General features: G+C 41.1%; 2 protein-coding genes across 4 annotated transcripts in view; both read right to left on the reverse strand.

Annotated features, from left to right (window-relative positions):
- bckdhb (branched chain keto acid dehydrogenase E1 subunit beta) overlaps positions 1 to 5,662 on the reverse strand; it is a 41,824-nt gene extending 36,162 nt beyond the window's left edge. For both annotated transcript variants that reach the window (XM_079757681.1, XM_079757680.1), the window contains exons 1-4: positions 5,466 to 5,662; positions 4,998 to 5,075; positions 4,469 to 4,537; positions 1,273 to 1,406 (exon numbers count right to left, since the gene is read on the reverse strand). In XM_079757681.1, coding sequence (XP_079613807.1) covers positions 1,273 to 1,406; positions 4,469 to 4,537; positions 4,998 to 5,075; positions 5,466 to 5,655 — 471 coding nt within the window. In that variant the 5' untranslated portion in view covers positions 5,656 to 5,662. The remainder of the gene's footprint in view (positions 1 to 1,272; positions 1,407 to 4,468; positions 4,538 to 4,997; positions 5,076 to 5,465) is intronic.
- A 444-nt stretch (positions 5,663 to 6,106) lies between these two features.
- On the reverse strand, positions 6,107 to 17,287 carry ttk (ttk protein kinase). Of its 2 annotated transcripts, none has more exons than XM_079746071.1 (23): positions 17,223 to 17,287; positions 16,750 to 16,837; positions 16,165 to 16,387; positions 15,916 to 16,022; positions 15,689 to 15,814; positions 15,451 to 15,556; positions 15,282 to 15,360; positions 15,055 to 15,164; positions 14,882 to 14,969; positions 13,274 to 13,379; positions 10,885 to 11,107; positions 10,682 to 10,788; positions 9,512 to 9,914; positions 9,250 to 9,373; positions 8,809 to 8,901; positions 8,471 to 8,628; positions 8,090 to 8,241; positions 7,875 to 7,999; positions 7,430 to 7,504; positions 7,162 to 7,338; positions 6,838 to 6,934; positions 6,633 to 6,715; positions 6,107 to 6,477 (listed from the first exon to the last, which is right to left on the reverse strand). In XM_079746071.1, the coding sequence occupies exons 2-23, from the start codon at positions 16,835 to 16,837 to the stop codon at positions 6,391 to 6,393; spliced, it is 2,937 nt and encodes a 978-aa protein (XP_079602197.1). In that variant the 5' UTR covers positions 17,223 to 17,287; the 3' UTR covers positions 6,107 to 6,390. The 2 variants fall into 2 exon arrangements, with proteins under 2 accessions (XP_079602197.1, XP_079602198.1); XM_079746072.1 differs by having other exon boundaries at positions 17,231 to 17,261.
- Between the last annotated feature and the right edge of the window lie 151 nt (positions 17,288 to 17,438).

Below are 17,438 nucleotides of genomic sequence, written 5' to 3' on the forward strand. Positions count from 1 at the left end.
ATGACTGCATATTTCTTTTTAAACTGCCTTAATAAGGGGTACGTCAGAAGAAAGTTGATATGCCCTTTCTGGGAAAACACATAGTCTCTGCTTTACATCTTAAAGCTATTAAAATTCAATTTTCCCTTCAATTGGCAAAAGTGTCTGGGGGTTTCCTTTCTGCGACGCCCGTTACCCACTGTCTCCTAAAAAAACTCTCCTGGTGCATTCAGGTAGGCTCTTTCCCTCTCTCTTCACAGGAATATATTCTTGACGTGATGAGAGTTGGTCCACAAGGACAAACAGCAGAAAACGATATATGATGAAACGTTTTCCCTTATGGTGTGTGTTTACAGCGTTGTTGCGAGGAGGCATCCATCTTGTGGAGAGTCGAGGACAACGATGACGCACAGACATGGCTACCGAAACCCACCCATTGCCTCTGCAGGTTAGCCCATTGACGTCACATTAATCTCCCACACCAGGTGTTGACGTGGGAGACATACCCATGTAAAAAAAGCACACCCTTTTTCTCACACACACACACACACACACACACACACACACACACACACACACACACACACACACACACACACACACACACACACCTGTAGCCGTCTGGCTGGAACCAAACCAAATTGAGACCCCCCTTCCATTCCCCCACCATCCCCCTTCATAGCCGAGTGTTTCTGATTAAATTTAATTCTCGTATCCATTGTGCCGAAGCCTAATCTCTTACGGGCGCGTGAACTTGCGACAGAAAGTGGGAGGGTGATAACATGTGTTAATTACGCAGGATGCTACTCGGGCAGGTGTTCCTTGGGCTCTGTGTAAACCTGAGGCAGATTCCAGGGACGGGAGAGTAAGCAGAGTGTGCAGCAGCGCACATAGCAGCGGGCGACCATGTATGATCACATCTACAGAGGAACAGACGGCATGTTGCAACTCCGGATAATGGCCCATTATAGATAATAGATTGGAGATAAGAAAGCCCATGACACATATACATCATATATACGAGCATGACCACAGGCACAAACCGCAAGCCAACGACTTCCTGAAACCTTCTAGGGGTCATTTAAATGTTTTTTAGTTTATTAATTTGCGTTTTTCAGTAATTTGAAAAATGCAACGTTCGAACAGTTGATTTTCCTATTAGCAAACATTTATTGATCCAGATACAAGATACAGATACAGTCCGACATAGTTATATTGCTAGAAAACAGTTTTCTTGGTTTATTAACTATCAACAGCATCTTACTCACACCGTTAATGTTAGCCAACACGTACCTGGTCAAAAGCTGGGTATATGTAGTCTGCAAACTGGATCTCAGCGATGGCTGTGGCCCCAGCGACCGCAGCACCGATGCCAAATCCAACGATGCCTTGTTCACATAATGGAGTGTTGAACACTCTGTCTTTACCTAGTTGGGAAGCAGTATAAGTAAAAAATGAACATTGAGATTAATTATCCAGAAAGGACGTTGTTCAATTGACCTGCTGCTAAGTCACGCTCGGACAAACAAACCAGACTAAATAACAAAACCATATGGAAAAATGTCAGCTGACAGTATATCAAAGCAGGTTTTGGATACGTTTTGGGCGAAACATTGGGGACTACATTACGCTATGGAGGGGTGTACTCAAAACAACAAGCAACAAGCGTTAATTCAGTTGGTATTCTGGCCTGACACACAGTCTGATCCACGTTACACTTTTTTGTTGGTCAGAATGCTGGCAAAGATGCTAGAAACTCCTAAAAATATGTAGTACTTTTTATAGCAAAAACTTAACTTGGAGCAAAGTTTATGTCTTGGTTACCTGCCATGTATAACAAATATTGATGACAGTAACTAAGCTAGCAGAAACCGTCCTGTCCATGAAATGCAGCTTCAAGTTAAAAACCAAAGCCCAAAAAAGGAATGCAGACCATCAACTTTTAGACTAGGCATTAAAAGGTTCTACATCTGACCAACGAAATCATCCTTGATACAGTAAAGTATGCAGACATTGTTAAGGTGAATTGTTGGGACTGTATTTATAACAAAAACACACAAGTTGTGTCTGCTGAGTGAAAGCTTGGCTATGGAAGTGTACTAATTAAAGAGCACACCCTAGGGATCTCTTCTACCAATTTCATAACAGAAAAAAAAAAGCTGTTTCCATACAGGGATGTTGAATGCAGGTTCAACCGAGGTTGCAACCTGTCTTATCTTGGATCCAGCCGTCATACTATGCTATAACAGAACCTTTGGGAGGAGAAGGCAGAGTGCCTTGGCCAGAACCCAGAAACGGAAAGGTTGGAGTTAACGCTTTGTTCCCAGTGTCGTTATGGAGGTTTCTACTGAAGAGAAATTTGCGCAAGTGGATGAAGCTTTAGGATTTTATCATGTGGATTTCTATAGTCAGTCTACATGGTGTTGCTTTTAAACCTTTGCAGATACTTTTTCTACAGTTTACTACAGCTGACTGTGTTTGCCTCTTACTCCCATATAGATCCCCGCCTCTAGCAACATGATTAATGGTAAAAAAATATGAAGCAAAATAAATTGAAACACCCCGTTTGCCCAGATTTTAGCTTGTCTGTCACATTTGAGATATTATTCTTTATTCTTATTTGAGAGACTGCAACCTTCCCAATCCAGTCCTTGATAAAAAAAAAAAAACATTTCAAAAGAATGAGATCTTCAAGATTTGCACCTCAAAGTTTTTGATTTCGTTTTTTTACCTACAGAGTTTAAAAATATACAAGCCAAACAATCTTTTTATTATTCTGTGACCCTCAATTGTTTTACCTCCAAAATGATTAAATCGCCCTGCCATTGGCTGAAGGCAGGTGCTATTTTGTACCCAGTTTGCACCCTATGCATCATATCACATAACTTGTCCAAATGGACTGGGTTCCTTTATAGAATCCTGCTACAGCTACACACATATCCCTCCTGAGTGCAAGAGGTGGGCCGCAGACCAGTGTCGGAGGTTGTGGGTCGACTTTTTCACATTAAAAGCAAATGTGGGGCCTTAACCAGGTTGTCGAATCACTTAATACGTAAAATACAAAAGAAAAACTGACCACTGTTGAAATAACTGAAGTGCCAAGCAGATGACCCCCTTTTGTGGTACTTAAACAAGACTGACGCATACCCTGTGACTTAAAACAGAGGAGGAAAAAGAAACGTCCTATTCCCCACCCTGTAATTTTACAAAGTGCTGCAAGAGGGAGACTCTAAATTTGGTCTAGGAATGTTATTTTTGTTCTTTCGCTTTGTGTAATTGCCAAGAGAGTCCTTTTCAGCTTTTGATGGCGACTTGGCTTCTTAGCGGCAAAACTGTGGCCTCGTGTGCCCTGCTCTGGGACCACACAAATGATTTAACAACCAGTTTATTTGTTTGGAGGCCCAGGAAAGGTGATCAAACCAAGTGAAGGGTTTTGCCATTCACCAGCCCTTTACACAGCATCACTAAGACAACCACGGTGTCTGTATTTCCAAGTATTATGTCATCAATTGTTACAAAAATAAATCAAACAAAAAGCAAAGAAGAAGTCAAAAGAGGGTTTCCATAGTACAACAGAATAGCATTCACAAAATCCCTGGCTGTAAAGCGCACTTCACAACAAGACTCTAGATTGCTTATCCAAACACAAGCCGGATCCCGAATGCAACCTTAAAACCTATTTGTCGTGCTCGGTGACCTTTGCTAGTCTGTGCTGTCTGACACCGGCATTCATATCAGCAAGAGAGGCTAAACATCAATGAGCAGGCAGGCTGGTTGTAGAGTGGAGACACTGCAGAGAGTTGTTTTCAGGAGAACAGCACTCAACGGTAGCCTGCAGCGGAAAAGTCTATATCACAGAGGTTAATGCATCTCTCTTGCAATTGTGCTGTCCATCTACACCGACCCTGTACCCCCCAGTGGTATAACGGCTGGAGGTGGCAGATGTGTGAACCATTCTTTTCAGTAGTGAGAGGGATGAAAACAGCTTTGGCTCACCATCATCCACATGGATGAGATGGAAAATAATGATCCCTCTGCGAAGGTCAAGACCAATGACGTCAATGAAAACAAAAAAGCAAAACCGGATTGTGTTGGTTTTGAAGCCATTACAGGAGGGGGAAAAAAAGCCCTCATCATATAGCAATTGACGGGCTCGGGCAACGTCAGCTTTGATAAGACTGGAGTAAAACAGCCAACATGGTTGCAAGACATTCGAACAAATGAGAATAGAGATGATGAACACATAAAACAACATTAATTATCAGCAACATCCCAATTCGCTAACCACTCATCAGTGGATATTAAAATGTATAAATAAATCTGTGCAAAGGAGTTGGCCAAAAGAGGCATTACAGAAAGGTAAGATGTTAAAAAGGATATATTGCCACCTAGTGTTTAATACCCGTTACGCAGGACTAGAGCGCAAGCAATAGCTTCAGCATTTGACTGACATTTCTTTCGAAAAATGGAAGGTAGATCAAGTTCTTACCGTATTTGTCACGAAGACCCACTGTGCAACGGAACACTCCTCCAAAGGCCACATCTTCTCCAAAGATGACTGTGGGAAAGACAGACAACTCAATGTTATGTTTATACGAAGCTCAATGTCACAAGTCACATGGTAAAAGTAGATGGTTCGCATTGAGGTGACAGATCAGGAACTTCCTTGAAGCATTGGTAACAGCATAAATGCTCAATTATTAATTATATATAGTGCTTGTAACTCCTGATGATGTTAGTAATAATGGGCTTTTTAAGCCATCAGTTGGAAATGAATCGTGAAATGATTTGTCATTATGGGGAGACATTGTTGAGTTGGAACTGTCACAGCGTTACTCAAGCGAGACGTGGCAAAACAAAGTTTTCATTAGCCTAGGTTACAGTATTTTTACGTTGATTTAGGTTTTTACAATACTACAACTCTCCAATAATATATATAGAGTCCTCTCAATATCAGTATCATCAACAAATAATCCCATGATGCACCTGATGTGCAAGGCCCATTGAATAATTGTTACCTGCTGTAGGATCAGCAGCAAGGGTGTTGTCCAAGGCACTTGTAACAGACTGGAACAGGTTCATCTTCTGGGTTGGGCCTATCAGTGGAAGGTTGAAGAGGGTTCAATGTTGTACTTTATTTTAGACAACAGACGCACGCACAGGAAGCGATTCACAAAAACACAATACAACTATGGTAAGCACGAAATACTCAATGACTGTTAATGTGGATTTACATTTATGTACAAATGTAAGACAGTATAAACAATTTATAAACTTGTAATGTGACCTCGATTTTGTGGCCATAACATTAGTGCAAGGACGACAAATATATCACATGCCACATAGATGACCGCCTTAGTATCTTGTTCATCCAGTATCAGATGAACAAGAAAAACCAGAAAATACATGGTAATGTTCAGGTTGTACAATGATACACTAGTTTGAATGTACATGTAGCCTGTTAGCTGCCGAGCTAGCCACCTCACCGTACTGTGTGGTGACAGGGTCAGGCTGGAAGGTGAAGTGGGCGGCATGTCTCCGCTGGGACTTCACATGCGAGTTACATGACAACGTCAAAAGAGTGACCCTCAATTGGTTGTACGATCCACTCTTTACACTTGAAATAGAAAGTTTTGAGTTTGCCCCCCGAAAAAGAAACCGTGCCGAGGCCGCCATGTCTGTTGTTATGGTGGACCACAAGGAAGTACTTTATGTACGTAATCATCCAGCCATCCAATCAGAGCTTGGAGGCGAGGGAGCGTCCTGTGATTGGCCTTCAACGGGGGTGGAAGCAGCAGAAAAGGTCTAAGGTACATTGGAGACAATAAACCCATTCACAAACCAAACGACCAGCATGCCCTGAATTCAGTTGTCCAAGGCGTTTCTTTGAGTGACAATCTTCCATTCTGGTTGGCTTCTTTCAACATTCTGCATTTATTTAGCTTTTGAACTGAGGAAATATTAGCGTTTATTTATACATCACAAAATAAAATGTTTTGTTTAATCAAACACACTTCCATTTAGAAATACTACACTGAGCATATGTGCATTCAATTTCACTTTAGAAAATCGGCCAATAAAATAAACCAAGACAGAGACTTGTGATTTGAATTAAACCTAATGTTTATTTGAGTACACGTAAGAAAGATTTCCGTTTTGAATAATTTGAAGAAATAGTGCGGGCTGAATACATTATGGTAAGTTGGAATTATACTTTGCAGCATTGAGGAGGAAGAAGGTAAACAAGTTAACAGCAGAAAAGTTATATAAATGAAATGACATTACTAAAAATAAAAAAAACATGAAACATGGACGTTAGAAATGCAACCTACTAGATATATCGTCTTTAATAAAAAATGTACAGAGAATGAGCTCAACAGCGCTCAACAGAAAAAAGTGCACCAAAAAATATCACATCTTCCAAGATAGTTGGCTGGATGACTTTACGCACTCAGTCACGTCCAGCCTTCTGCCACTGTTGCACATCTTTGCCAGGTTCTAAGGAATAAAAAATGTTTAAAATGTGACAATGTACGGTTGCAACAGTGAGAAAGTTACGAATAAGTTGTGCAAAAAAGAAGACAAATGTTAGTGACGTTGTGCAAGTCTAAAATGTTCAATGCAAGCGCTTGACTGTTTGGAGTTACACTTACATTAGCAGCTCTGACAATGCTGTTGGGAGAGTTGAGCGCTGCCAGGTCCGTCAGGATTCTTCCCAAATCGCTATTCGGAAGTCCTAACAAAATAAACAATCAAACAAAGATTCAAGCGGGTTTCATTTGGTTCCGGCAGTTTGGAAAAGCAGCATTAAGCAAGCTTCATGTTGATGTCAATTATCCATGTTTGTGAGTTAGGTACTTGTCTCGGGTAACGGCTCGGAATCAAGCTGCAGGTATGCATGCTCCAGAAGCTCCGCAATAGAGATCCGCTCCCTTGGGTTACGAACCAAGCATCTCTGGTAGCCGAAAAAACAAACCACATGTATTGTCAACCTCCTCCATGTCAAACTAATACATTGTGTATGACCTCATGATCTTACTGTGACTGTGTAGAGTTGAGTAAAAGCTTTTTAAAACATGAATGTTAAACATGCTTTTGAAAGCATGGTATATTGAACGTCTCTAGAACAATTATCTTTATACACCCTGGGCTCCCGGATTCCATGTATTTGTATCCCATTACCTTTAACACGTCCAGCAGATCCCGCTCTGCAATGTCAGGAAATTCAATCTTGTGGGAGGGATCAATGATGGCTTGCAGCTTGGCGATCTGATTAGTTATACTTTGGAAAGGGGTGCGTCTATACGTCATGCAGTACAGTATGCAGCCAAGTGACCACACATCACCTTTCGGACTGATCTAAAACAGTACAAAGGAAGAAATGTGTAAGGTATCCCGCATGGAGAGGCTTTCTGAACAATGTCTTAGCATGTGATATATTATAATGCACCTTAGAGCTGGCTTTCCCAGGTTGGGATGACGTATCTTTAATCGCTTCAGGGGGCATGTAGTTCAGGGTTCCTACCTGTGATGGGATAGGATGAAATGAAGGACAAACACAAGCATGATTGCAATATTTCAAGACGTTAATGTCAATATAATGTTGAGCTCCAACCCTGGAATGAGCTTCAAGGTCAATTTCCCTTACTGGAGCTTGTGTCTCGGCATGGAACGATAGAGTAAAATGCTGGAAATTGTTGCCGTTTTGCATCGTAGGTCAGCTGTTTTGTTTTTTATAGTCTTAAACTTTGCCCTTTGCATGATTTTTTTAAAAGGTCATGCGTTTGGGATTTGCAAAAGTGGTGCGTCACCTCAATGAGACTTAAATAAATAAGGTTAAATCCACCATTTAGTCAATGCACTATACATGCTTTTTTATCAGGATGAAGCATTACTTGAGAATCCTTCATGATGCTTGTTACATCTGGTTGGAGGCTGTTGGCGATGCCAAAGTCAATCAGCTTCAGGGAGGCATTCACAATGACAAAATTGGCAGGCTTCAAGTCACTGTGGATGATTCCTGCGTGGAAAAGACAAAAACAATCCGGAATGAGTGACGTGAATAAATTGCCAACTAAATGTTTGACAACGGGAGCGACGGGAACGCTACCGTGTTTGTGGATGGTGTGGACCGCCTCCAGCATGTTCTTCCAGTAGAACTTCCTCTCCAGTGGGGGGACCTTCTTGCGGTTCCGTAGCCAAGTGTTCAGGTCCAGGTTCCCACACTCCATCAGCATGTAGATGTAGCGGTCGGTTAATTCACTGCGGTGAAGTAGAACAGATTCACCCAATCAGGTTCCCTGCCTGCACAAGGCAGTTCAGAACGTGCACTTTCAACATACAGCCCATACATACAATACAACCGTCCGTTGTGGTGTTGATAACGGTTGATAAGTTATCAACAAAGGACCTAGCAGGATGTTATGTAAAGTACAAAAAGTGCCTAGCTGGACTCTGCAGAGAGGAACTTCAGTTTGGGCCGATGACTCACTAGTCATGCAGCTTGATGATCTGGTCACTGAACTGCTGTAGGCGCATCAGATGCTCTATCTCATTCTTGTAGCTCTCCACGGTCTGGGGGTCAGCCTCCTCAAGGTTCACGTACTTCACGGCGTACAACTGCTTCTTGTGGTCCAGGACCTGGTAAACCTGGAAAAAAAAGAAAAGAAAATCAATTAATAACCTCAATGACACCAGCCTGGATGAGATATTATTGGACACTATGACTAGGTTACAGTGTCTCATCTTCTGCAGACTTAAAGTCAGATAGGAAATATTTGAGGCAATCACAATGTGAACAGTTTTTCGCAGATCCTAGACCACCGTTACCTTGCTGGATCCACCTTGCCCAATCATCTTTAGGATGAAGTACTCTTTGCCTTTAATGGTGATTGATTCGTTTGATAAAGCCTTCATGACATTCTGAAAATTGAACGTAACCAGTTAGCCAAAATGACGTAAACACGAAAACGATGTCCTAAATAAATACCCTATTGAAACAACAATGTAGACGCACCATAAAGGGGAACCGTCACGCTTGCTTTTTTCAGTCCGCATCCGCAACATCAACTCTATGCATTTAAGCAAAATAATCGGGGAGAATTGGACCATTTCCTCAATTTTGCCAAATCCAGGACCACTGGTCTAACCTTTCCGCAAATTCTTCATGGACTTGGAAGTCCGTATGAAGCAGTACTCTCCTTTATAGAAAATAGTGAGCAAACATAGTGTTGTGGTACACATGATGGGAGTTAGGAATATGGTTTTTACCTGTTGGATGTGTGAATATGACACCTGGTTTACAGGGGTGGAGGGTGGCTGGGCCGCGCATGCACTTTGCGATGCTGAGAAAGCCACATCAGGTGGGTCCTTCCTTACACTAGGAGTGACAAAGCTGTAGAAGAGAGAACTCTTTGAACGCTTTGCAGAGAAAGCAAGCTGGCTTCACAGCTAGAAAGCATTATAAACCACCAAGGTTTAATTTAAATCCTAGTGAAGGGACAGAACTAGGATCTATCAGCATAGCAGTTACCTGTTTGCATAGGGCTCCCTCTTGTTATTGGGAGTCTGCCAGACCATGGATTGGTTTATTCTGGATGGGATAGGGAGGGCAGGTGTGGGAATAGGGAGGACAGGTGTGGGAATAGGGAGGACAGGTGTGGGAATATGGAGGGCGGGTGTGGGAATAGGGAGGACAGGTGTGGGAATATGGAGGGCGGGTGTGGGGATGGAGTCCAGCAGTCGAGGTATAGAACCTGATAGACCCTGACTCTGGAACTGGACCCCAACCGGGGACTGTTCTTCCTCTTCTTCTTTAGGTACTAGCCTCTTTGCCCCGGCCTTAAGGTTTTGCAGCGCCAACTCAAGAAGCCTGGGTGGCTTGGCGTTTAGTGTCCGGGCGTTCAACAGAATTGATGTTGCTTTTTTGATGTTGCCTGAAAAGGGGATGGGAAGATGGCATGAGAAATGACAACGGGGTAATTAAACAAATGCCTTATCTCTGCCACACAATTAATTACGCATAATTACCTACTCCTACAGTAGCAAAGCACTACCAAAAGTCTACTTTTAGATTCCAAGCACTGCAGATATATATTTAATATATATCTAAATATATATATTTAATTTAATGCTATAATCAACCAGTCCAAACCTGAACAAAAGGGAGTTGTCATATTCAACTGTGGCATATGTAGACCAGAAGTAAGGAGGTCTCCAAAAGTTTTCCAAGAACCCCAGGAACCTACACTTTGGTGTGTCCATCCCCCTTAGGTAATGTGCAACGTTTTGGTTGATAGCTGATAAATTTACGTCACATGGTGAACTTCAAATAACCACTGTTGCAGGTGCTCACCAAGCTATATATTATAATGAAGGTCAATAGGGAAAATACGCTGACTTCCACCATTCTAAAAGTTGGTGGAAGAGTTGTCAAAGTTGGTATACGTAAAGAAAGCACGCATAAGCAGGTCCCAAAAAAGTAAAGTGCCGCTTTGGTTAATTGGCAATTAATGGCCCAGGAAATTGAAACTCGCCATGCTTGCTCATCAGCCTTACTAGCCTTAGCATGCTCACAGAATAACGGGCACACGACGAGTTGGCTCATGCAACCACACCCATTTTCTTCATAAAATGCACATGCTGCAACCTTTCTAGTTAATTCTATCATGATTTTATAAAAATGACAAATGATAAATTGTACCTTGAGAGACTTCGAACTGGGCGTGTGCGATGTGAACAAAGGCAAAGTATTTGCAGTTGGATCTTGCAACTATGAAATGGTCCTTTGCGTCATCCGAGTCTTCAATCCTTTAGAAAAAGAAAGAAAAAAAATTCAACCAAGGATGTAAAAAATGTACAAAAGAAAACATAAATATAGCAAACATGATTTCTTCTTACACTCACCCCTTGAGTTCTGCATATCTGACAAGTATCTTGGCATAGCTCTCGTTCTTGTTGTACTGTTCAATTGGCAGTCTGGAGAATACTTTAGCATAGCAGTCCTTGAGATGAGTCAGCAGCGTGCAGTCTGTCTGTGGGTTGCCACTCTTCTCCAGTTTCAGCAAATAATCCCGACAGGATTTTGGAGAATTTGAGCTGAGGATCTGATTAAAAGTGATTGTGATGTCTTTCAGAGGGGAGATTATGGGGGGGGGGGGGGGGGAGAAGATGAATGCAATGTTTAGAGACAATTTCATGCTTGTTTCTCATTCGACAAATGCCATGTTCTCATCATCCCAAAACCAAAAAAAGTACTGTTTACAGCATGCCAAGTACCTAGAACTCCTGTTATGGTGCTGCATATATATATATATATATATATATATTATATATAATATATATATATATAATATATATACACATACACATACACACACACACATATATATATATATATATATATATATATATATATATATATATATATATATATATATATATATATATATATATATATATATATATATATATATATATATATATATATATATATATATACATACACACATACATACATACATACATACATATATATATATACATACATATATACACACACACACACACACATACATACATACACACAGTGGGGCAAAAAAGTATTTAGTCAGCCACCAATTGTGCAAGTTCTCCCACTTAAAAAGACGAGAGAGGCCTGTAATTTTCATCATAGGTAAACCTCAGCTATGAGAGACAAAATGAAAAAAAAAAATCCAGAAAATCACATTGTCTGATTTTTTAAGAATTTATTTGCAAATTATGGTGGAAAATAAGTATTTGGTCACCTACAAACCAGCAAGATTTCTGGCTGTCACAGACCTGTAACTTCTTCTTCTTTAAGAGGCTGTTTACCTGTATCAATGGCACATGTTTGAACTCCTTATCAGTATAAAAGACACCTGTCCACAACCTCAAACAGTCACACTCCAAACTCCACTATGGCCAAGACCAAAGAGCTGTCAAAGGACACCAGAAACACAATTGTAGACCTGCACCAGCCTGGGAAGTCTGAATCTGCAATAGGTAAGCAGCTTGGTGTGAAGAAAATCAACTGTGGGAGCAATTATTAGGAAATGGAATACATACAAGACCACTGATAATCTCCCTCGATCTGGGGCTCCACGCAAGATCTCATCCTGTGGGGTCAAAATGATCACAAGAACGGTGAACAAAAATCCCAGAACCACACGGGGGGACCTAGTGAATGACCTCCAGAGAGCTGGGACCAAAGTAACAAAGGCTACCATCACTAACACACTACGCCGCCAGGGACTCAAATCCTGCAGTGCCAGACGTGTCCCCCTGCTAAAGCCAGTGCATGTCCGGGCCCGTTTGAAGTTTGCTAGAGAGCATTTGGATGATCCAGAACAGGTTTGGGAGAATGTCATATGGTCAGATGAAACCAAAATATAACTTTTTGGTAAAAACTCAACTCGTCGTGTTTGGAGGAGAAAGAATGCCGAGTTGCATCCAAAGAACACCATACCTACAGTGAAGCATGGGGGTGGAAACATCATGCTTTGGGGCTGTTTTTCTGCCAAGGAACCAGGACGTCTGATCCGTGTGACGGAAAGAATGAATGGGGCCATGTATCGTGACATTTTGAGTGAAAACCTCCTTCCATCAGCAAGGGCACTGAAGATGAAACGTGGCTGGGTCTTTCAGCATGACAATGACCCCAAACACACCGCCCGGGCAACGAAGGAGTGGCTTCGTAAGAAGCATTTCAAGGTCCTGGAGTGGCCTAGCCAGTCTCCAGATCTCAACCCCATAGAAAATCTTTGGAGGGAGTTGAAAGTCTGTGTTGCCCAGCGAAGGCCCTAAAACATCATTGCTCTAGATGAGATCTGCATGGAGGAATGGGCCAAAATACCAGCAGCAGTGTGTGAAAACCTTGTAAAGACTTACAGAAAACGTTTGACCTCTGTCATTGCCAACAAAGGGCATGTAACAAAGTATTGAGATGACCTTTTGTTATTGACCAAATACTTATTTTCCACCATAATTTGCAAATAAATTCTTTAAAAATCAGACAATGTGATTTTCTAGATTTTTTTTTTTTCATTTTGTCTCATAGCTGAGGTATACCTATGATGAAAATTACAGGCCTCTCTCATCTTTTTAAGTGGGAGAACTTGCACAATTGGTGGCTGACTAAATACTTTTTTGCCCCACTGTATATAACAAGTGTATATATATCTGAAACATTTTGGTGCAACAGAGACCTGTTTAATCTATGTTTTCATGCCTTCAAGTGCGACATGCCATGGCATGCCATGTTTCTTGGTTGTACCTTCCATTCTTGACACGTTGCCGCGCTCCTGTCTGTGGAGGGAGGTGGTGGAGTCCACTGAGGCCTGGTCCTTCCAACACTGCATCTCTGGACTCACATCAGGGCGCTAGCGAAACAGACATGTCATAAAGGGAATTTCGCTTAGAAAGAATTAGGGTTGAAATGATTCACCGATACGAATCGGTATCTGGTTGGATTAACACAGATGCGACTACATCGATACGTGGGCCCCTGAATCTATTTAAAATGACCAAGAATCTGTCGATGCACAGATTTAAACGTTGCGAATCGGTTGAGCAAAGCTTCAGACTGATATCAAGACAGTCAACAAATTTCCTTCCGTTTCAATACATATCCGGGAAATGAAACTTAAGCAGGGATGCAAACACATGTATGACAAAAAAAGAGAGCGCTACCCAAAGTCGGAAAAAATATGACGGTGTAATATCCTATTAACATGAGAAGGCCTATACTATATGCTTTAATAAATAGGAAATTAAATTTAGTATACACTGCTTCATAAGAGACAGACGGACAGACAGCACCAGCTAATCTCAAGCAAAAAGATTGTGTCTTACCTATATTTATGTGGCAGTGATCTCATCCCGTGGTGTAGCCTACCACATCCACTTAGTTAAACAAGTTATCGAAGTTATCTGAAAACTAGTAGGTACTTGTCCACAGCGTCCCCAGTGAATTGACTCCTAGGGGAGACCCTGTCGGAGACCCTCTCCGTAGCTCTACGTGTGCATGCGCATCCAATATTTAACTATCCGTCAATGCGACGGCAAGGGCTGTGATTGGTCCCCTAACAAAATCATTTCCGGAATCACTTTTCTTTACTTCGAAGGCTCGAGGGGTCTCAGTCAGATTACGGATTATTGACACCTGCACGCGCGCACCGATCGACGCGCACGCCCCCCCCCCCCCCCCCAAAAAAAAAAAACTCTTCGGATCTGCACGAACCACACAGGTCCCCAAAATCTATGATAAAAAAGCGACTCGCGTCAAAAAGCGCGCCGTTTGCATGTCTGCTTAAGGAAGCGGGCGGATCCGCGTGTGTGTTTGGGTATATCTCGGCCCTGCGTCTCACGAGAAGGGAACAACCGGAGTTGAGAGTGTGCGAATAACAGCCATGTCTGAAAACTTTGAAATGATTTTCACTGCACCAGCGAATCTGAAATCAAACGTGTGGAAGTTCTTTGGGTCTTATAAGGAGGGGAATATTGACAAAAGCTTTGCCATTTTTTTTAAATTGTGTAGGACAGCGATCAAGTCTATAAATAAACAAATAAGTAGACATGTAGTTCTAAATTTATGAATGTGTCTTCCATTTTTTCCCCGTACCATAAAGAATTAAATATAAAAACTTACGATTCCATGGTCCCTATACCATATATATTTGAAAGTAGGCAATGTCTCTTTTATAGAAGGCTTATTTCAATTAATAGAAAATTGATGTGTTCACGTTAAACAAATCTTTATCCATCAGATTGATTCATATCTATCTATCTATCTATCTATCTATCTATCTATCTATCTATATATATATATATTCATCAAATCGCACCGGATCGTTAGGCGGTCATACATTAGGTGAGGACTCACTTTGAAGTTCAGGAAATCTCCGCCTACTGGCAATTTTCTGGCAGATGTTAAGGTACCCATGGCACTGGAACTCGAACCAGAAGTTTGCCTGAAACAATATGAGGAAACAAAAATTCAAGACACGTTTCCAAAACCAGTTGATTTATGTGCAAGTTAGACACATGATGAACCACCTTGACAAGCTGTTTGGGATGAATGCGTCACTTTTCATTGAAGAATTCCCTTTGCTATCATCACTGGCCAGCTCAGCGATACGATCAGGAACGATAGGGACTCTCCCTGGCTGATGTACAAAGAATAAGTAAAAGGACCATAGTATTAAACATAATATAGAATATGGAATAAAGTAGAATAAAGTGATCATGTTTAATTTTTTCAAAGAAAATTGCCTAACACTCACCAAGCCAAGACTCTTGTGGTGAGAGCCTGACCTCCACCCAGGATTATGATCATCTGATGATGGGCAGAAATACTCTGTCCTGGGGGCCAGATAAGAAAATGCATCATAATACAGTGTATTCCAAAAATACTAAGACAAGTGAGCTAGATTATTTTCATTTAAACCTTACCCTGAACCCAAATTACTGGACAGCTGAAATTCTCCGGTACCGTCTGATTTCCTGCCCATTTTTTCATATTCAGAGCCACGTTGAACAGGCTCATTGAAAGTATTTACTGAGGATGTTTCATTATGAAAAATAAACCACATAAGAAATATCAGATACTGTGTTGATATTTTGCTTTTAAGTTTCACAAAAGCCTGCAAGTCCATTGTTAATAAAAAAGTGTTACGCATCAAAAATCTACCTTGGAGGTTTTCTTTATCCACTGTTGTTTTTTGAAGTTTCTGTAGCGCAAGAGCCAGCAAGTCTTTGGGTTTTGCATTCACTTCCATAGCTTTTAGCAAAATGTTAACGGATTTCTTTGTGTTGCCTAGTGATATCAAATGGACAACATGCGTTATTGACCTAGGTTAGATAATCACAAGACAACTAGGTTAATTTTACAGTATTTAAAACAATGAAATACATTACCTTGAGCGTGTTCAAAGTTTGCATAAGCGATGTGGACAAACGCAAAATTCTGGCTGTGAGATGTTGCCACAATGAAATGGGCTTCTGCTTCATTGACATCTTGTATTCTAATGGAATAAAATGGGACACGTAAACAGAAAATATATTGGTAGTAATGAATATCTTATTCACGTCCTTTGCTTTTTCATATTTAACAAGGAAACTGTAAAGAAAATACATGGTATTTAGGTAATTTCTCTGGGTACTTACGCTTCCAGCTCTGCATACCTAACCAGCAATCTTGCATAGCTTTCATTTAGACAGTGCTTTCGCATTGGTAAACTAGAGAACACCCTGGTATGAAAATCCAGCAGTCGGGTCAGATGGTTATGGTCCAAATTAGGGTCACCCTTTTTCTCCAGGTCCACTAGGAATGTCAGGCATGATTCAGGAGAATTTGAACCAATGACCAGGTTAATATTGTCAGTGTCATCTGTAAGACAAGCGGAAGATGTTCAGGAAAGTGTATTCTACTTAAACACATTGATCCTTACTAAATTATATTCAGCTCCTTAACAACAACAGCAGCTAAACCACCTTCAGCGTCAGCTTGGGGGCCTCCATCATATTCACCTTCATTAAGATTCTTCTTTATTTTGTCTAATTTTCTAAAAAGAATTGCAAGCTGCTGCTTCCATACAACCGTGCTATAATATCATCACAAATAAATGTATCTTTGCCTCTTTACTTGTTTGAAGACTAAGTTATGTATGCAATGGGGTTGGGATCACTTAACATGTTACGTGTTCTCAAGAAAGACCCTAACAGTGCTTTGGGGGCCTCCATCATATTCACCTTCGTTAAGATTCTTCTTTAATTTGTCTAATTTTCTAAAAAACATGGCGCGCTGCTGCTCCCGGTCAGTGTGTTCCTCTTCCTCCATCTGAAATGTGAAGGGTCTGTAATTACGTCATCAAAAAACACATCAGAAACTAACAGTGCTGTCTTGGGTTTAGTAACAACACGTGAATGAAAAAAAATAAGAAAACGCCTAGACTCGTCTGCAATTGCATTGTCAGTGGCTGGCATGTGGATCATGTCAAGTTTATAAAAGTATTTCCGGGAGTTTATTCGCAGATCAGAACACTATGAGGCACGTCTTGGAGAAGTAAAACTAGCATCGTGCTAACGTTAGCTTAGCTAAATTAGCTTCCGAAAACATCTCCAAAACACATTGATATACATTAAACCATTTCAGATTAAACACTTGTTATGATATATATTCCATATTATCTAATCTAGACTCAAATGTTATCATCGCGTCTTACGGTCTTACGGTTTGTAACCTCGGCAGAGGATCAGTCTTTTCAAATGTCTGTTAATCCAGTTTTCAAACTTGCCACTTTCCTCTGGACCCGCCCTAAACTGCCTTAGATTGGCTTAGTCTCCCTCTACCCGCTGTGCTCTGCTATGGTTGGTTAAGAGAAACGATGCGACAGTTTCCAACAGAACAATGTCTTCCAGTAATGACAAAGCATTCACGA

This window comes from Pollachius pollachius (assembly GCF_949987615.1).
Source record: "Pollachius pollachius genome assembly, chromosome: 1".
Taxonomy (NCBI): Eukaryota; Metazoa; Chordata; class Actinopteri; order Gadiformes; family Gadidae; genus Pollachius; species Pollachius pollachius.

Coding starts and splice junctions, on each gene's coding strand:
- ttk (XM_079746071.1), bottom strand. CDS start 16,837: ATGGAGGAAGAGGAACACACTGACCGGGAGCAGCAGCGCGCCATGTTT. Junction 9,374..9,511: donor AGGGAGCCCTATGCAAACAG/GTAACTGCTATG, acceptor TCTCTTCTACAG/CTTTGTCACTCCTAGTGTAA. Junction 7,505..7,874: donor GCATCATGAAGGATTCTCAA/GTAATGCTTCAT, acceptor ATCCCATCACAG/GTAGGAACCCTGAACTACAT.